Genomic DNA, 21,553 nt, shown 5'->3' with positions numbered 1-21,553 from the left:
TTTTAAGTTTCATGAAATGTATTATTTAAGATTATCTTATAGCTAGTTTTAGTTTGATGGACGTAAGTATACATGTTTTGTGAACTCTCTTCATATTAATTACGATATATGGATCTAGATCTTCGGTTGTAGATCCACTAATAATAAATTATAATTCTTTTAAATGTGTATATTTATAGTTGCGTGTCTTGTATATTAAATCTGTAGATTTCATCGGGTTAGCGTGCGGGTTGACATAATAATTCACGAATTTGAACCGATAGTACTTTAGCCCGGAAAATCATACAAATAATAGATTAAACAAAATAAATTTGGTATAATTTAATAGTTTTTAGTTTGATAGGTTTTAATTTTTATATTCTAGTTTGATAGGTTTCAAAACATTTTTTTAAATAGTTAAATGTTTTTTTTTCTTAAACTATAAGACAAAATTGAATTTGGATGGTTCAAAATTTTAATTGTGTTTAGTTCTTATATAAAAAAAAATAGATTTATTCTTTCTAACTCCGTTCAATCGTATTAAATTTTTGTACGAGGGTGACAAATGATATTCTACTAAAACATATAAGATATTAGACAAAATTGAATGTTTTATTGAATGAAAGAAACTAAATCTATTGATTTTTAAAAGCAAGAAACAAGACAGAATCAAAATTAAAAAGAAAGAGACAATTTCAATTTTTCGTTATAATTTAGAAATCAAAACCATATTTATTTATTTTTTTAATTATTAACAATTTTTCTGTATATTCTTCACAGATATAAAAAATATATTTTCCGTAGAAAATTTGTCTTTTACATTTAAAAACACGTATTTCCAAACCTCTTTCCATCTTATACAATCCATGCACGCTCGAGTGAATGAAGCAAACTTTGTTTAACACGGATCGAGACCTAGATACTTGTAAAGAAACCTTACTATATTCTTCATTTTCTAGGTTCTTCAAGAGAATCAAATTCAAAATATATAAAGCTGACAATGACAGCTTGTTGATTAAACGTATATGATGATTTTGTATAAATAATAAAAGTTTATACATTTACATTTTATTTTATCCTACTTTCGTTTTCTTTTTTTCTTTTTTTTTTTATTTCCTATCACATGATGTATTATATTTTTCATTTTCTTTATATTTTCCCTCTATATCTCTTTCAACTAAACGAGTGGAAAATAAGATTTGTGTTGATATGTTCTATAATCGTTATATGAACACCCTTCAGTTAAAGAAAATAACATTTTCTGTTAGATATGTTTCTATAATCATAAATCAACACCTTTTAGTTAAAGAAGAGAAAAATTTGTGTCGATATATTTCTATAAATCATACATGAACACCCTTTAGTTAAAAAAAAGGCACATATACTAATACTGTCTTTCTTTATATCATATAATACATTTTACTTGCAAATTTTCATACTATTATGTTATTTTAGTATCAAACATATATAACATAAAGTATCTCTTAATTCAGCTTATCTATCTATATAATATTTGACTTCTATGGATCATGTATCAATATTAAAAGTATACCAGATGACTAAGAAAACCAGCACCTCCTTATAACAGCTTTTTAAAATAATCCCTTGCATTCCATGTGTTACATTAATTAATGTTTCAGCCCAGACTCCTTACTAATAATTGTTTTCCTTTTTAATATACATGTCGGTGAAGATGATACGTATGACTGTTTCCAACACAGTCAAAAACATGTCTGCACAAAAATTACTTTATGCCTGTAATAAATAATAAATAAAAAATAGGACTGTAACACGAGGAGCATCCAAAGATTGTTGCAATATTAATTTTCCTCGCTCACGTTGATAGAGAGAAAGTAGAGGAATAGAAAAAGGATTTATCCAATGTATATAAAGAGAAATGAAACCCGAAAGCATAATGAATCGATAATTTTCCATTAAAGATCCATAACCATGGGGTCCTGTGAGATCAAAGGTGAAGCTGAAATGCTGAAGGTATTTTTCTTCCATTCATCTCAACCAGTCACCTAATTCCGGTGGTGGACATGGCGAGGCTCTTCGCCACACACGGCGTGGATGTGACGATAATCACCACACCAGCAAACGTCGCCGTCTTCCAAAGCTCCATCGACCGTGATTCTAGCCGTGGCCGCCCCATTCGAACCCATGTGGTAAAGTTCCCGCAAGTCCCTGGTTTGCCAGAAGGTGTTGAAACCATCAACGCCGACACTCCTCCACTCTTGACGATGAAAATCAGCGAGGGACTGTCCATTCTCCAAGGCCAGTACCAGGAACTCTTCCGTGTTATGAAACCCGATTTCATTGTCACCGACATGTTCTACCCATGGAGCGCCGATGCAGCCGCCGAACTTGGAATTCCAAGGCTCGTTTATGTCGGGGCCTTTACTTTTCTCACTGTGCAATGAACTGCGTTGAAGAGTTTGCTCCTCACGCCAAGGTATAAAAGCAAGATTCTTAACTATGTACATCTGAAACCGAATCAAATTACAATTATAAATCATCATGTCTCGTGAATTTTTCTACTTTTTTGAAGCGGGTTGTGTATGTGTTTCATAGGTAGATTCTGATGGTGAGAGTTTTGAGCTTCCTGGGTTGCCCCACAAGTTGGAGATGACACGCTCGCAGTTACCGGATTGGCTCAGAGCACCAAAGCCCTATACCTATTTAAAGAAGATGATTAAAGAATCAGAGAAAAAGAGCTACGGGTCACTGTTCAAGAGCTTTTACGAGTTTGAGGGAGCTTACGAGGAGCATTACAAGAGGGTCATGGGTACTAAGAGTTGGAGTATAGGACCAGTTTCGTTGTGGGTGAACCAAGATGAGTTGGACAAGGCTGGTAGAGGGCATGCAAAAGAAGGAGAAGGAAAAAGAACAGACGAAGAGTTGATGAGATGGCTTGATTCGAAGAAAGAGAACTCTGTTTTGTATGTGAGTTTTGGGAGCATGAACAAGTTCCCTACTGCACAGCTTGTTGAAATAGCCCACGCACTTGAAGATTGTGGACATGATTTCATATGGGTGGTTAGGAAAAACGACGATGATGGGGATAGGGGTTTCCTGGAGGAATTTGAAAAGAGGGTGCGAGAAAGCAACAAAGGTTATCTGATATGGGGTTGGGCACCACAGCTTGCTATACTAGACCATCCTGCTACTGGGGCAGTGGTGACTCACTGTGGGATGAACACTGTGTTTGAAAGTGTGATTGCAGGATTGCCATTGGTGGCTTGGCCTATATTTTCGGAGCAGTTTTTCAATGAGAAGTTGGTGGTGGATGTGTTGAAAATTGGAGTTTCGGCTGGAGCAAAAGAATGGCGAAACTTGAATGATTTTGGGAGTGAAACAGTGAAGAGGGAGGAGATTCGAAAAGCAATTGTTTTGGTGATGGGTGGAGAAGAGTGTGTAGAAATGAGGAAGAGAGTGAAAGTGTTGAGTGATGAAGCAAAGAAAGCGATTCAGAGTGGTGGCACTTCTCATAACAATTTGAAAGAGCTTATTGAAGAGCTCAAATCAGTCAAACTTCAAAAGGGTATATAATAATACCACTCAAAAGCTTCGAAAGCCGTGTGGAAGATGTTAGATCGTGAGAGTTATCAGCTTTTATTTATTGTTAATGTATCGTTAGTGCTGTTACCATCTATGATCAGCTTGCCAGAATAATATGCTTAGTTTCTCACTTTTGACTGATCTATGTTTACTTTGGCATTATTTGGTGAGGTCTTGTTGAATATAATCACCAGCTTTGGTTTGTTAATTAAGGCGAATTTACAAGTGAGGCGAATTTACAAGTGTGGTGAGATACCTTGAAATGATGCTCCCAACAAATTATTTTGTGGTCCTACACATAATTAACTCCAACAATCATGACAGAAATAATAATATCTTAAAAACTAGTGGGAGTTTTATATAAAAATAAAAAAGGAATCATATCATATCAATTCATGGAAGCATTCCCGTGGTCAGAACACCCAACCAAAATTTCTATTCTTAAATAAATTTTAAAATTATAATAATTTGTATATCTGTAATTAAGTATTTTACTAACAGTTTATTTTATTGCGCATTGGAATATTGTAGTTTTTTTAATCTTTTTGATAGATTTTAAGAGTAGTTTTTGTTATGTTACGTAATTATTATTGGCGTGTTTATTTGTCATTATTTTTTTATTATCTTTTTAAAAATAGTGCCATTCTTATTAATGTTTGAACTTGAAAGTTGTTTTTATGTGAATAAAACTAGAGCTCTGGCATTAAATATTTTGTTTCTTCATACTTGAATGAAGATCGAGGTTTATTTTTCGTCATAAATAATGCAGTATATTCTTTTTGTTTCCTTGTCTTTTATTCATTAACATTGATAGTGACTGAAGATATGTTGTGTGTATTGACAACGAGTTATATTTATTTTAGGTTTGTTTGCATTTACTTTAATATATCTTCTCTTACTATGTAGTACAATTGAAGTGAATGTTGATGTCTTCACTAGTGTGAAAATTTCACAACATCGATTTCTGACATTTAATAAGCTGTTGTAGTTAAAAAAAAAAAGGTAAGATGGTAAAATTACAATTTTTGCAAATTTTTTAACTATAGTTAATTTTTTAACTGTCATTAAAAGTAAACATCACGACAGTTATATAAAGAACATCGTTGAAAATGGAACAGAAAATAAATAATAACGTTTATATAGAGAATTATAGTTAAAACTTACAACGATAATTATATAAAGAATCATTATTGAATATACAGTACTTTTATAAAAGCAAATGTGTTGTTTTCCCTTGTATAATTTTTATTTATGTTTCATTTTTCTATGCACTTTCATATTCTCTTTTCTACGCATTTTCATTATTTTTTCCTCATGTATTTTTCATAATTTTCGCTACCATTAATGGTGAATTTCAGGAGCCACTGCCAATTGCAAACCATTCTATATGAACACTCAGTCATGAAGCATTATCTGTTACTTTGCATGTTACAAGTCTTTGTCTTATTATGTTGTAAAACTCACGTTGTGAAGCTCTTAATACCACATCGTGGGATTTCTTTGCGAAGTTTCTCACGTCATGTTGTAAAATCCTTATTAAGAGTTTCTTGTTAACAAAAAAAAATGTATATATATATATATATATATAACAAATCACTAAATATACTATGATCATTATATTTTATTTGTCAATGATAAAATGATTTAATTTTGTAAATATGACTAATGACATTGTCATAAAAATTTTATTGTGTAAAAAGTATTAATAAATTAATTTGTTGAATCAGTCAAATTATAATTATTAAAATTTATAAAAAATAAATATAAAGAGGTCACATTCCTTATCTGTGAACATGTTCATTTATTTTTATTCCTTTCTTTTTATTTTATAGAGAGAAAATAAAAAAGAGACCTAAAGTACTATCTATATAGGAAAAAATAAGAGACGAGTACATGTTAATTTCTTAATTGTTGTTCCTAATGGTCAATTCTTTAGGTATGTTTTAAATTGGAAACGACTCATATTAAAGATTTAATGCTTATTAATTATTGATATATAAATTTCATAAATCTAACATTTTTTCTTTACCTATAATTCGTACTTCATATTTATTCAATAATTTGTTTACTTATTTTTAATTTATCTTTACAATTTTACAAGCAAACAAATGGTGGACTCATGAAATATTTAATCAAAACTACTATAATTTAATTATTTTGACATTATCTAAGCACAATCTTAATTTATATTTTATTTATTAATTTAATTTCACGTGGATGAATATCGGTGACATGGAATATTTATTGTAGTAGATTTATAGAAATTGAATCATTTGGATCAACATAGGTTTTTTAGTTGAATTTCTTTTTTAAAATATGGTTGTGTTCGAAAAGTGTTCGATTAAGAAAAATCTTTGAGTGATTACTTTTCAACAAACAATAGTTCTAAACCTTAACAATAATATTCAATGTTAGTAAAGAATTATGGATGAAACGTCAGACTGAACAAATGGATATAATATGTTTAGAACTCTTAAGCCACTAAGATGCATGGTTCAACCAATTCAATGTTTGAGACATGGATATTAAATGTTTTCCAATGAAAACATTTTACTAAAACATATTAAATATTTTCAAAATGTGTTTGGCCAAAAAGTTAAATTTTATAAACTAATATATTAAGCAAGGATATTTTAGTCCTTAAACATAATAATTATTTCTTTTAAAACAAGTACATTAAAATAAAGATATTATAATTTTTAAACGGAAAAAAGTATATTTGATGAATAAAAAAAAAATTAATTAAAAAATGGTGAACTTAATAAAAAAACAATACTCAAACAACAGTTATTATCTTTTTAAGAAAAAAATAGTTCAATAGCACACAAATGAAATGTCTGTAGTCAGTAAAGTTATATATGGATGATCAATGTTTATGTCTTACATAAATTTAGGCTACTGAAATATTATAACGATGATAACAATGAATAATTTATTATTATTATTATTGTTATTATTAAATAAAATTAATATGAAATATACAAAATAAATAAATTTTACCTTTTTTTTTCTTATAGTATAACTCTTACAACATCATTCCCTATAGAATAATTAGGTAGAAGACATGTAATATACCTAAGGTGATGTTGGAGTGCATTGAAAAAATGCACTAGTAGGTCGGGTTACAGTGGTCTACGTGTTCTCACATAATTACTAAATACACCCCAATAAAAGAAAAAGGCTAAAAAAAAGAGAAAATGTGAAAAACAAATTATTTCGAAAATTTCTTTCTAAAACATAGTTCATATATTTTGGAAAGTTCAATCTAAAACTCTTATACATATTTTAAGGGATTTAAAAAAATATTTTGAAAAATAAATTTCATAATATATCTGATCACTCTGAAATTTGTTTCAAAAATCATGTTTTGGAAAACAAATTTAAAATTCTGTTCCAAAACATTTTATTCCTGAAGTCATCTTGAGAACTTGAGGGAGTGCGTGGAGAAATTCACGGGTACAGGGAGTAAAACTCGTGTTCTTGACAAAAGTTGTTTGGTCCTTGCTCCAGAAGCTACTGCTTTTGACAAAAGTTCTTCAAAACTTTTCTTGCACCCCAGAAATTACTTTAGGTTTCCAAATTTTAGTAATATTTTTTATTATAACAGGAAAGGTGTAAATGAGTGAAAAATTTAATTTCTGAAGGCATATTCTATTTAAAAAACAATAAAAGCAACTTTGAAATGCATTATCTTAATTTTGAAACGTACAATTTAAAATTTACTTTTACCATCAACATTGGCTAAATTTTATTGGTTAACGTTGATGTAATTTTTTAAGTAAATGTTAGTTATCTAAAGATTTCTATCAATATCAGCTAAACTAATTTTTCATCAAAATAAGTTAGGAATTTTGTGGTAATGCTAATAAAGATTATTTTCTGAGTAACAGATGTTATTATTTTATTGCTGTTCATTGGCAGAGTCTTTTTAATTGATTTTGAACAATATTATTTTGGAGAATTATTGAGAACACTGATTAAAGTATTTGTGGGTGACGTTACATGCACATAACTTTTATTGAAGTTAATAGAAAATAAATTATTGTTAATGCAAGTGGAAAAAGATAAACCTTGGTATCAAAGTTTTGAAAAATGTAGACTAAATTGCAGATAGACCCTTAACTTCAAAATAACTTTGACATATGTAGACTAAATAAATAACTAACCAATACTTTAAAATGACTAAACATAGATTAATATTAAAATAAATTTGTGCATTTAACTATAATTGAAATAATTTATTTAAATAAAAACATTAAAACCAAAACATCTTAAATATTAAACAATTTAAATATAAAATAATTTAAATTTAATATATTTAAATTTTATAAAAATTATGAAATTCTCCATACAAACAGGTTAACAAAAATTAACAAAATAAATTGAATTGATTGAAAATTTGCACTAAATTGCTTATAAATTTGCACTAAACAATTAATTTCAGTTTGTTTAAACCATTATCCAATTGAGCTTAATTACCTATTATAATTAGATCAATCTCACCTCTGTGAGTTATATTGACCATACTGTATTTCTTGGTCACAGTTTTTGTTTCTATACCCCCATATTTTACGCTATAACATTTTAAAATCTATTGTTTTTTTTAAAAAACAATACTCAGAAGGTAATAAAAAAACAAATTTTATACTCCCCTGTAGAAAAGAAAATTTGCAAAATGCATTTATCTGTTATATTATAAGATACATAATAAAGAAATTATGTTTAAAAAAAATACTCATTCAAAAATAATCATAATGACATTTATTGCACATAATTACAGACCATGAACAAATAACGTAGAATTTATAAATTATTCTTTCCTTGCATGTTGACATTTTAAAATTTAATCCGTTTAAAATATGCAAAATTTTGATTTAAAACAAGTTAATATGTAAAATTTTTCAAAATTCATTTTTGTTATTTCACCAGAACATGTTGAAAGAATTACATGTTAAAAAAAACATTTTTATTTATTTCACTAACAGGAAATATAAAAATTATTGAAAATATAAAAAACAAGCAAAAACCTTGCTTTTCTGAAAACATTGAAACTTATGGAAAAACTTAGTCCTAAAAAGATAGATTTACTTATAAAATAATTTTTTTATCACGTATATTTAAGGGTAAAACTTAAACCAAACATTTAAAGAGAAGTCAGATATAAATAATAATATATCATTTCAATTTTCATGTGAGGGTCTGAATATTAAGAAGAAAGACTCTGTCTAGAATAATTTGTGATATTTCAATCAAAAATATAATTGTAATATATATATATATATATACATGTGTGTGATTTGTTAACATTATTGAGGTTTTTTTAGTTGATACATTTTAGCAATTTGTATCGGGTTTTAATAGACAAAAATACCTTCATATATTATTGATTCTAAGCTTTAAGGTCAAAGATATTTAAATAATTTTTATTCTCAAAAGTAAAAAAAAGAAACCCAAACCCTTACTCACCTTTCTTATTACTCTCAACCCTTTCTCTTTCATTTCTCTCACTCCAACTTTTTCTCTGACATCCCTACTGTAGCCTCAACGGAAAAAAAATCATAAACATTCGTCTAACCCTAATTCACCTTCCTCACTTATCTTATTTGTTTCTCTCTCAACTCCATACTCTCTCACCCACACACAACAACCCGTGACACCGCAATTTATTGCTCTTACTCTGTTCGTTCACTTGTTTTCTACTTTGATAACAAAATAATTGATGATGTTGATGTTGATTTTTTATCAGAGGGTTGTGTTATATTTTTTCGCTTCTAATTGTTATTAAATTTTAGAATTAGTAGTTTATCTCGAGGGAGAATTGATATTTTGACTATTAAGTTGTCTGAAAATATTTTTCCGAAGAGAAAAACTGTTATGTGAAAAGGGGATTTAGGAAGGGATAAGTCATTGTCCAGAAAATGGAATATACTTTTCACCTTCCTTCGTATAACCAATGTCAAAAAACATAAAAGCTCTTGCATATTATACTAAATGATTTAACCAGAACAAATTATTGAGGAGAGTTATGAACAAAGAAATTTGTTGTTGTTGACTTTATCCCCTTATTCAGAAAAAGATCACTGTTCGTTCCCTCTCGAATATTTCATATTGATAAACATATTTTCATTTCATTTTTGTAAAAAGAATAAAAATATTCTAACAAATTACACATCTTCTAGATTTGAGCAGATTGCACAATATTGAGTAGTTTTTAAGAAGAACTGCATTGATATACCAACTAATTAAAAATCAACCAGAAATTAGTAAACCAGTCATAATGAACTTGTTAGCTCTTAAGTTAAACCAAAAAATTACATTCCAAAGTAAATCACATCATGTAAGTGTATTTTAAACAATTCACATCTCCAACTTGTTTGGTCAATATAAATATGATGTCATTCTAATATATCATTTGCGGCAGAAGTGAAATTAAGAAAAACAAAACACTTTCAAATTAGAATTTAAACTTAATAAATTTGTTACCATCACACTCATGTTTAACTTCTACTCCTTTAATTTCTATGATTTTATCAGAATTATAAACATGATATTGTGATTCTCATTTATCATTTGCAGCATAAGTGAAATTAAGAAAAACAAAACGTATTAAATTTCAAATTGGAATTTAAACTAATAAATTTGTTACCAATCACGCTCATAATTTAACTTCTACTCCTTTCATTTCTATGATTTTATTAAAATTGGTATTAAGAAACTAAATGCTTTGCAACTATTATGAGTTGATGCTAACATTTTTTCGTGGGAGGTTTCTTATTTTTTTTAGTTTTGAAGTTATTGAAATTATTGTAGACTTTAGTTTTTTACAAATTTAATTACAATAGAAGAGAAAATATATAACACAACTCTCCAATCAAAAATCAACATCAACATCATCAATTATTGTGTTATTAAATTGAAAAACAAATGAACAAACAGAACAAGAACAACAAATTGCGGTGTCGCGGGTTTCTGTGTGTGGATGTGTGAGAGGATGAAGATGAGAGAGAAACAAATTGAATAAGTGACGAAGGTGAATTAGAGTTAGGTGAGTGTTTCTGATTTTTTTCGTTGGGATTACAATAGAGATGACAGAGAAAAGGTTGGAGTAAGAGAGATGAAAGAGAAAAAGTGGAGAGGAATGAGAGAGGTAAGTAAGAGTTTCGGGATTTTTGTCTACTAAAACCCGGTACACATTACTAAAATATACCAACTAAAAAAAATCTTACGCATTTGTTAGTATATGTATAAAAATAAATCACAGTTTTTTTTTTCAAAACTTATACAAGTCAGCCACTTATGTTATGGGCCTATTCAGGGTGAAGTAAACTGTGAAATTAAAGGTGTGAGCTAATGCGTGTATCAAACTCATAAAATCTACATTTTTAATTTAAATTTGAGATTTTCTGTCCAATTTCATGTTATTTGTTTACAACTCCCATGATTTTGTTGGTATTTAACTGAGGGAATTTCCGAAGACAACAACTACCTATATAAGGCCAACAACCAATTACCCGACAACATGAATTAGGTTCATTTTATTTATTTTTGAAATTTTTGAGTTAATATTAATAAATAAAATATGGATTGGGTCCTGTAGCTAGATTTCTGCTAATTCATGCAATGAACTCTAGCAAGGTGTCAAATTCAAACACGATCCCATTGATGCTAAACTTTTGGGTGCTACAACAATATTTTGACTCAGAATAACAAAACAATATGTAACCTTTTTCAATACATGGTATGTACTGAGGAACGAGTTTGGATTGTAGTTAGTAAGAGGACATGAGAGAAACTGTGAGAAAAGACAACGCTAGCTAGTTTCGTGAGAAGAAAATGCCGCCGCCATTGAAGATCGTATTGGAACGTGCGTGTCCTTCTGATCATACCAGACTTTGTATTTGTGTGCAGCACCATGAACTATATATATGCATGAGTGGTCACTAAAAGTCTAAAAGAGTCTTACCTTAGTCCTTGTCTTCAAATGTTTTTCTTTTCATTGAAAATTAGGTTTCGGTTGGTTCACACTTCCGATGTGTCTTTCTTCAATGTTTCTATAACTGTTGGTTTTTTTTTCCTTACTATTATACGTTGCAGACTTAGGACCAGTAGAATGAACGTTTCTGGTTCGAATCAGAATATATATTTCCAAACTCAGGGTAATTTTCAGATTTTGTTTAAAAAACTAGCATTAGATATTTTATTTGACTATTTATTTTTTTTAATTCTTTAGTTGAATGTTTTGAAGACTTAAAAGACTAAGTAGAGAGTAGTACTCTTATGGATGCAGGCTCTTATCTTATTATACACACCATAATTTTATTTTTTATTTTTTCTACCGGTCTCTTCTGCTTTGGATCTTTGTCTAAAAGAATGACAACAAACTAGAAACCAACCAAGAAAACCATGATTGGGATTTCATTACATGAACTTTAATTATTTATTTGTTCTGGGGTCCCTTCTCATTCATCAACCTAATAATCAAATCAAAATAAAAATACAACAACCCCATACTTCACCAACTTCCATATCAATTATAATTAATCTACAAATTAAGTTTATGAAAGGTTTATGAATTGAACTGTTTATATCTATCTCCTTAGTTTGACTACTTCAGAAATTTCTTTTAAAAGATATGATTGAAGTAAATTTTAGTCCCACATGTTTTTTTTCCTTATATATATATATATATATATATATATATATATATGAATATATTAATTTTAGCATGATTTACTATTTTATATAATGTTTGACATCAAACTTGTTAAGTATTTTAATTTTCCTTTTGTTTTAAATAAATCTCTTCATTTTCCTTTTTGAAAATGACAGTTTAATAGGTAAATTTCATGAAATATAGATGATCATGGAAGTTTTGAGAGAACTTTCTATTAAAAGTTTAGGAAAAAGTAAAAAGTAAAAAAATTAAATTGTAATGTAAAAATATTTAATAGATAAATTAAACATAAATTACAAATTAATTTTAACTTTATGAAGAGATTGTATCTTGGGAATGTAGTTAGTTAGAAGATGAGTAGCAATTCCTTATATAAAGTAGAGCATTTATGAGTCTAAAGTTTGACTTTATATCTCATTAATATCAGTGTCAAAAATCATAATTCTTTACAGTTAAGGTGTCATGTTTTTGCCAAAGAATGATAACGCCCTTTGTAACTTATGGGCTGTTTAATTATTGAAACATAAATGCCAATTAATAAAGTAATAAATTTAATAGAAAAGACAGCGAAGCAAAGAGATGGAATAAATTGTGTGTTGAAGAAAATGATTTATTAATATTAATATTAATATTAATATTAATATTAAAAAGTCGATAATAATATTAATAACTATCTCTGTCAAAAGACCTCATAATTCCCCTAAAAGCACACATTTCACTTTATTCTATTCTATTCTATTCCATGGTAATATCTCAGAAAGAAAAAAAGGTGGTCGATGCAGTTGACAGTGATATTGTTTCCACAGGATCCACGGTGTAGAATTCATCTGTGACCATAGCAACCTCAAAAAAATTCCTTGGTGATTTGTTTATCCATAGTGGTTGGATTAGGTCCTTTCTTGGGTGTTCTGATTGCGATTTTCCCCACTTTTTCAAAAAATAACGAAACTACCCTTCCATTGATGTGACCTTTGGGCAGGACCAGCCAGGCACTGCATACATTGCATGCAACAGCAGAAGGGAAGAAGGACCTCAACCCAAGTCAGCCAAACACAGCACATAGAGTTTCAGAATCCTTTTTTGCCCTTTCCATGTCAGTTACCATAAACGGTAACAGTACAGTACACTCTGCCTCCGCTGAATTTCAGACAAACAGTGTCATTCACCCCTCATCCAATCAACCATCAGGTGTTTTTATTTTTCCACTTTACAAACCAAAACCAATATCAATACATTGACACAACACAACATCATCCCTACATATTCCTTCCTATCATTTTACCATTTAAGTTCTGCTTAATTTAATTACTGCTATTTCCTTAACCGAGGTTGTTTTATTACTGCTATTTATTTTTGTTCTCTCCATTGGTTTTACGGTTAAAGAGTTTCATTCATTGTCCTTTTTTTTTTCCTTTTGAATTTTGCGTGAGGCCCAGTGGGGCTGAGTGATGAGTGAAAGTTTGTCTGGGAGTGAGTGAGAAGATACGAAATATGAGATAGAGAGAGAGAGAGAGTGGTGTAGCTGTTTCATGCTGCTTTCACACATCCTATGTCGTTATGTGGCTGAGGATTGGGTCCACCGACCCGTAGGCCTTACCCTCTCTCTCATTCATTAATTTTTGCTAGTGTAAAATTTTCATTTATGACAAGGGAGAACTGAGCAAAATCTGGAAAAGCTTTTCAAGAGAATAAAAGAAAAAGGGAAAAAAAAAAAAGGAAATGTTTTGTGAGTATGTGTTGGTGTATCTGCATGACACCAAATCAGTGAAGAAACTGAGTAATATTGTTGCCAGCTCAAATTTCTCATTTATAACAAGCCAACCTGCGGAGAATATTAACACCAGGGCAGTGTCTATGGAGGAGTTGAATATTTGCTATTGCTATTAATTTCTTCCTCTTCAATTCTCTTTGTCCGTTCTATCTCCCTCTGTGTTTTTCCTTTGTTAGAATTCTATTAATTGCTTTACGAGTTTTTCTTTTCTGAGATCGGGGTTGTGAATTGAATAGTGGACTCAAATTGCATGTGGGTTTTCCAGAATTCTGATTCAGTTGTGGGGTTCAAGGAGAAAAGGATACTCCCAGACCAAACAGAAGAAGGTTAATTTAGTTATATATAGAACTTGCTACAACACATGGCGGCATCATCTTCCTCAGCATCACTCTTTGGCTTTAGAGAAGAGGATCAAAACCAGATGAAGCAACAGCATTCCTTGACACCATCTTCGTCTGCAACACCAGCTGCACCACCACCCCAGAAGAAAAAGAGAAACCAACCTGGAACTCCATGCAAGTATTTTTGAAGTTTTTTTTTTATCAGAAATTAAGATCTAATCTCTAAATGGTTCTCTATGATAAAAGTTCTTTTTTTTTTTGTTTTCCTTTCATAGATTGTATCTATTTTCATTCCACAAACTTTTTCTGGTTATACCCTTTTGTTTCACTCGGAATGTGTGAATTCCCGAGGGAACCCTAATTTCAAAACAAATGTAATTAAGATGGAACGGGATTAAATGGGCATGTATGTATTTGGAAATCCTTGTCTTGAAGCTTTCTCGAATTGATTTCCAGGTTTTGGTAGTATGTTCTTTTTTTCTTTTATATTTTGCCTTGTGTGAACTGAAAAATTTTCTAATAATTTGTTGTTTGTCATTTTTCCATGGCAACAGATCCAGATGCGGAGGTGATAGCACTATCTCCCAAGACCCTAATGGCAACAAACAGGTTTATATGTGAGGTGTGTAACAAAGGGTTCCAAAGGGAGCAAAACCTACAGCTACACAGAAGAGGACACAACCTGCCTTGGAAGCTTAAGCAGAAGACTACAAAAGAGCCAAAGAGAAAGGTTTATCTGTGTCCTGAGCCCACATGCGTCCACCATGACCCTTCAAGGGCTCTTGGAGACCTCACAGGGATTAAGAAACACTACTCTCGCAAACATGGTGAGAAGAAGTGGAAGTGTGACAAGTGCTCCAAGAAATATGCTGTTCAATCAGATTGGAAAGCCCATTCTAAGACTTGTGGCACCAGAGAATACAGATGTGATTGTGGTACACTCTTCTCCAGGTAATAATAATAAACACAGTACTAATTAAGTAACATGTATCTTATTTTTGCTGTTACCCTTTTTCCAAACACCGACTCTTTTTACCTATTATGCAAAATTTAGCCTAACACAGCCAGAAATGGCCATAAACAGAAGAAGGAGAACAGTGTCCGGTTTGGTTTTGGCTTCTTTGGGGTTGGCTTAAGGGTTATAATAGATTCTTCTGGTGTGAAGACACTCATATACAGTAGCTTGCTACAGTGAGGAAAAAGGCTTAGATGCTTTTTTTATCTTCTGAGTATGGTTTCCTTTGAATTTGATTGATTAAGATTCTGTCCACTCGGTTGGTTGCTTCTCTCTCGTATGGTTTCCTTTGTCATCATTCCTTTCTATTGGTACGGTGGCCAACCAAGAGAAATGGAAGGAAACATCCCCCCACGTGAATCATCTCTGGAAACTGCCTTGGTTATAGGGCTTTCAGAACAAACACACACGGAGGAACAGCACCCTCTCTCATCAAAAACCCATAAAGCTATGCAAAAATAACCCTTCCTTTCTCATTTCACCTCGAAAACACCGCTCTTTCCCCCATTTTTCCTTTTCTTTTCTTTTTTTCTCTTTTCTGTTCACGTGTTGCTTTGCCATGAAGAGGAGAGAGAGAGAGAAAGAATATGTGTGTGTTTGTGTGTGATATGTTGTTACCACCTTTGTTTTCTTCTGGGTTGGCTAGATGTGTTCAGTACTGTGCTCTTGCAGGTTCTACTTTTCATGATAACGTTATGGCCTAATCAAGCATCCAACTCTCTCTCTCTCTCTCTTTCTCTCTCTCTGTTTTAATGTATCTAGTTGTGGTACTACTTTTCTTTTTCCTCGGTTTTAATGTGTTGTGAGAGAGTGAGTGGTCAAGCTGAATTCACATCAGAGATATGCAGTACCTAATAAATGTTAATCATTAACTCACAAAGTGGGTACATCCTTGTTGACAATTCTCATAGCATTACAGTCAAACTAACTCCACTTCGAGCACAATCCCACAATCATGCTTCTTCAATGTTCGCTTTTACATCTCAAAAACATTCAATACTGTTCCTTGCTTCCATTTATTGAACACTCAGACCACATTCTCAAGTCAAGTCCTTCACAGCAATTCTTAATTCATTGGTTAATCTTTTTTTTTTATCAAATTATTCCACCTACTTGTTTTGTACCCTTTTGGAAATTTTCACTTCTCTTCTCATTCGCTTCTCGAGTTGTCACCGTGTTATTTTTTTTTCCAATTTATAGTTTCATAAATACACGCTAATGTTTGTCCTCGGGCCAATTAAGGCTTTTTATTCTTATATTTGGATCTTAACATTTTTTAAGTCATTTTGTCATTAAGATTTTTATTGTCTTTTACTTGGAAAAAGCCAACTCCTAATTCTAGTTATCTATGTATATATCAGATACGTACCAAGTTTAAATTATCTTTTTCTTATACTGTTTGTTTCTCAAGTTAACTATTTCGTTTAATTTCTTTTTATTCTTAATTAAGCTTAAAAATCATTTATGAAAATTTTCCTCCTTCTCCTCTCTCTCTCTCTCTACACACACGCTACATACAAAATCATTAGCTCCTATAACCATACGTAAACAAACTCTTACTGACCTTTCATAATTAAATTTGAAACAACCAATCCTTGATGTAATTCATAATATTTTGGACGAAGAACTTCCTTTTTTTTTCACAAATCATCTGAGATAATTTATATAATATATAGTTTTCCATGATGAACTTCCGTTTCTTGGACAAATCATCCAACAAAATTTTAATATATATATTCATTTTCTTCTAAAAAATATTTTTTAATATCAGCTAAGTTTTGGTAACAGACATATAAGTTATGGGTTTCAAAGTTAATTTACATTCAGAAATAATTTTCCTTGTTCTTCTGAATTATTTTTAATTAATTCACTCAATCATTCATATATTCTCTGCTAAATAAAAAAAAATATTAGATAATTTAATATCAATTCTCCAACTAACATATAAGTGATTCCCCAGAAAAAAAAATTTAACAAAGTTTTATTATATATCATGTGAAAGTTGACGGAAGAAAGATAGTTCAAAATCATGTAATAATATAAGTAACACTAACACACATCCTCCAAAACATTGAAAATCAATTTAGATTAACTTGAACATTTGTTAACTAACTAAAATGTATTCTAAATATAACTTTAAAACAATTATTGTAAGAGTTGAATGGTCATATTTAGTTATATTTACATTATTAAGAAATTCTTAATAATTTTTTATATAAATTTCAAAATTAATATTATAAAAATTAACAAACTTATTGCATGTACATTTGTGATTAAAAATCAAAAAGTATAAAACTGTTCAGCATTTTTGATAGAATATTTGATGTGATCTATCATAAAACTCAATGTTCTTTATCATAAGAAGTGTGTGATTAATCCACTAGTTGTTTGAATGAATGCAGGAGGGACAGTTTCATCACCCACAGGGCCTTCTGCGATGCACTTGCTCAAGAGAGTGCAAGACATCCACCAAACCTTGGCGCCGCCATCGGCACCCACCTCTTCGGAACCACCGCCAACACCATTCCTCTAAACCTTTCTCAGGTTGCTTCTCACATTTCCAACATCCAAGACCCCAACACCCAGCCAACAGAACTCCTCCGCCTCGGTGGCGCCGCCGCAAGAACCTCCCAATTCGACCATCTCCTAGGTTCTCCCTTCAGACCCTCCCAACAACAACCACCCTACTTTATGGAACCTAACCAAAACTACCACCCCGACCAACAACAACAACAAGGGCTGCTCCAAAACAAACCCTTCCAACAAGGACTGATGCAGATCCCCGATCATCTCAGCAACAGCAACTCACCCTTCAACCTTCCTTTCCTTTCAAACACCACCAACAATGCTTCCTTCACTGAAAACTTCAACAATACCAACAACAGCAGCAACAACAACGAGAGCGCTAACTTCTTCACAACTTCAAGCGCTCCCTCTCTCTTCAGCAACAACAACAACAACGCTGTCAGTGCAAACGCCAACGCCAGTGCACTATCTCACATGTCCGCAACTGCACTGCTTCAGAAAGCCGCACAAATGGGTGCGTCTTCGAGCAACAGCACAGCTTCGCTGTTGAAAAGCTTCGGAAGCGCGTCCTCCAGCAGCGGCTCAAAATCCGAGCAACACAGGCCACTGGTGAACGCTGCAAACTACGGCGGCGGAATCTTCGGAGGGAACGTGAACGAACAGGGTAACAGCAACCTTCAAGACCTGATGAACTCGTTCGCTGTTGGTGGAAACTCTTCCATTTTTGAAGGTGGGTTTGAAGCGTATGATCATAACAGTAATAATAACAACAGGGAGGGAAAAGTGCATGCAATGAGTGGAAGCAGCAGCATTGGGGGGTCCGATAGACTCACCCGCGATTTTCTGGGTGTGGGTCAGATTGTTAGAGGCATGAGTGGGAGTGGAGGAGTTGCACAGAGAGAACAGCAGCAACAACAGCATGGCTTCAACTTGAGTTCTTTGGAAGCAGATCAACGAAATAACAGTAACAGCAATAATAATAACAATGCTGCGCCGTCAGGTCAAGCTTTTGGGGGTGGTGGAGGGAATTTTCAGTGAGGAAAATCATCGAACAAAAGTACAAAGGTACGTCATCAACTCAAAAGCATTGTACTGTATATTAATTAGTGATATGTTATGAATAATGATCATTATGGTGTTATGATTCTACGTTGTGATTAGGGGTTGCATTTTCTTGTGTGTTTTGATGTGATAAAAATAAGATGAAATTGAAGTGGTAGAGAATGTGATGTGAGTGTATAAAAAATCTGTGTGTGAAATATGATTACTCTGGTTAGAAAGAAGATGCTGCTACTTTTGAGAAAAGGGGAAAATGAGTGTGTTCAGAAAAAGAGCGTGTGGTCTGACATGTTGTCTTGCATGGGGTGGACAACGACGTTGTACAGTACTTTGTTTCTTCTCTTGTCTTCTCCTTTTCATTTTCTTTCATTTTTGGATATATTTTGGGTTGGCAGAGTCACGAGTGTCAAACTGGTGGACCCTCACTCAACCAATACAATACCTGCTCTTATCAACATGTTCTCCCACTGTCATATATATATTGTTAGATATATTTATCATTAATTTCTCGAAAGTCTTGCAGAGAATGTTTGATCTGGACGAATTTCAAACACTTTATATACACAACTTTTTGATGTATATATGTCTTACTGTGATTAGATAATGATAACTTTCTAGTTCTGTTTATTAATCATTTTTCTTTTAAAAAGCAGCAAAGCTATTTTTTTGCTGCATGACAGTATACATATATATATATATATATATATATATATATATATATATAGTTGTATGTTTTGTGTATGAGAGTAAACTGAAAATTTAAGTTCACTGCTAATGTATTGTTTTCATGTTTTATTTGTTTAAATACATGTTATATTCTCCTTTAACATTTGAAAATATAGTTTTTTTTTTTTTAATTTTAGTTCATATGGATAATCTTTATTGATTGAATTGCTTTTTATGTAATATTTTCATTTTTTAGAATATGAGAATTATAAATGTGATTAAGATTAAAATTCATTAATTACATGGCTATTTAAAAATCGTGTACTTTAATATAAGTTCTGTATGCTTATTTTTTATTGTTTAATTTAATTTTAATCATTCAAATTATTTGATAACTCGTATTTATCGTCCTGTTTTAATTGATAAAACTTTACTAATAATGCTTTATACATACATACATATATATTCTTTCAGTTAACAAATAAATCAATTAATTAATATTTCAGTATTCATTTATGATCTGCAATACAATTTCTTGTATCAGTTATTATCACCAATAAAAATTAAGTTTCTTTGAGAAAAAAAAAACTCACAAACTCATCATGTACTCTAATTTTAATAATTTATAATAAGATTTAAGCATAAGTATTTATTCATTTCACTGTGGTATGAAAAATCCTCTATTTTTAAAGTCCCAAATATAATATCTTAATTTATTTTTCATCAGTTATTTAAACTATGCATGCAGTTGTTAGAATATATTTATATATATATATATATATATATATATATATATATATATATATATATATATATATATATATATATATATATATATATATATATATATATATATATATATATATAAGTCCAACTATACGGTGCCCTAGTTTAGCTAAGTAATTAGTAGCAGTTTTAGAATCATCTTTTCAGTTTTGGCAACAGTATAAAATTGACAATTATTCGTGGCTTGTTTTTTTGCAGGGATTTGAACATGCTCCATTGAAACTTAACTTCTCAGTTCATCTAATCAAGGGTTTTTAAAGTGCAGCGTTAGGGAATCAGATGTGGAAGTTTCTGCAATTTACTAATAGCGCAAGCAAATTAGGCTTCAAAATTAGGGTTCTTTTACCAACTTTCTGCTTTTTCTTTCTTTCTATATGTTTATTCGGATTTTAAACTAGGTTCAAGATTTTCATGGTTTAATTTAATAGATTTTGTTATTGGACAATGCATTACATTGCTTATATTTAAACTTCATGCCATCAATGACTTTGTTCATATACACTTTGGCATTTTCTGCTTAAACGTGCTTGGATATCTTCACATCGTGATGGTCCCGTTATGTCACATGCTTATTTACAACTTTATTTTATTTAAATTAAGTTGATTATTGAATTTTGGTACACTGGCTTTAAATGTAGTATATAATGAACTCTTTCCCAAATTATGTTAATTTTTTTTATATAATTTTGTTGATTCAAAAGTATATTGGGGTGCTTTTGATTAAAAGGTATTTTATTGTACAGTTTCAAAATTTATAAATACTTTTAATTTCAACATTCCACCTTGTAGACATACATACAAAAAGAGAAAATTATACAAACATTCCTATACTTTCATTTTTCACAATTTAATCTTCATAATGAAATAGTTATTAGAAGAAGTAGATTTGGATAGTTTTTTTTTTTAACTGTAAAGAGTAAGCTCATTTCGTAATTAATAATACAAACATGCCCTTAATTCTATTAAATTTTAAATATGTCAGAGTTAATGTAAATTAGATGAAAAGTAACTCTAAGAGAATGACTATGATAATAACAACTATATATCATTTTGAAATCCTCTATGTATCCTGAAAATCATTATCAATAATGTATTTAAAAATTAAAATTATGTATGTTGGTTAGTAAATAAAAAGGTGTCCAAATTATATCTTTTAGAATACATGTTTCCCAAAT

At 30.7% G+C, this 21,553-nt stretch overlaps 2 protein-coding genes across 3 annotated transcripts; both read left to right on the top strand.

Moving 5' to 3' along the window:
* The first annotated feature begins 2,182 nt into the window (after positions 1–2,182).
* LOC124839538 (soyasapogenol B glucuronide galactosyltransferase-like) lies at positions 2,183–3,670 on the top strand. The gene is made up of 2 exons (XM_088097904.1): positions 2,183–2,434; positions 2,554–3,670. The coding sequence occupies exons 1-2, from the start codon at positions 2,321–2,323 to the stop codon at positions 3,529–3,531; spliced, it is 1,092 nt and encodes a 363-aa protein (XP_087954030.1). The 5' UTR covers positions 2,183–2,320; the 3' UTR covers positions 3,532–3,670.
* Positions 3,671–13,837: 10,167 nt separating this feature from the next.
* LOC124839540 (protein indeterminate-domain 4, chloroplastic) lies at positions 13,838–20,918 on the top strand. Of its 2 annotated transcripts, XM_088096640.1 has the most exons (5): positions 13,838–14,124; positions 14,251–14,500; positions 14,881–15,277; positions 17,744–18,932; positions 20,577–20,918. In XM_088096640.1, the coding sequence occupies exons 2-4, from the start codon at positions 14,347–14,349 to the stop codon at positions 18,903–18,905; spliced, it is 1,713 nt and encodes a 570-aa protein (XP_087952766.1). In that variant the 5' UTR covers positions 13,838–14,124; positions 14,251–14,346; the 3' UTR covers positions 18,906–18,932; positions 20,577–20,918. The 2 variants fall into 2 exon arrangements, with proteins under 2 accessions (XP_087952766.1, XP_087952765.1); XM_088096639.1 differs by having other exon boundaries at positions 13,838–14,500.
* Positions 20,919–21,553: the final 635 nt, after the last annotated feature.

Source organism: Vigna umbellata, chromosome 8, assembly GCF_029865625.1.
Source record: "Vigna umbellata cultivar VRB3 chromosome 8, Vumbellata_1.0, whole genome shotgun sequence".
NCBI lineage: Eukaryota > Viridiplantae > Streptophyta > Magnoliopsida > Fabales > Fabaceae > Vigna > Vigna umbellata.
Note: the sequence above shows the minus strand (reverse complement) of the source record. Positions and strands in the feature narration are given on the sequence as shown.

Coding starts and splice junctions, on each gene's coding strand:
- LOC124839538 (XM_088097904.1), top strand. CDS start 2,321: ATGGAGCGCCGATGCAGCCGCCGAACTTGGAATTCCAAGGCTCGTTTA. Junction 2,435..2,553: donor AGTTTGCTCCTCACGCCAAG/GTATAAAAGCAA, acceptor TGTGTTTCATAG/GTAGATTCTGATGGTGAGAG.
- LOC124839540 (XM_088096640.1), top strand. CDS start 14,347: ATGGCGGCATCATCTTCCTCAGCATCACTCTTTGGCTTTAGAGAAGAG. Junction 14,501..14,880: donor AAACCAACCTGGAACTCCAT/GCAAGTATTTTT, acceptor CCATGGCAACAG/ATCCAGATGCGGAGGTGATA. Junction 15,278..17,743: donor TGTGGTACACTCTTCTCCAG/GTAATAATAATA, acceptor GAATGAATGCAG/GAGGGACAGTTTCATCACCC.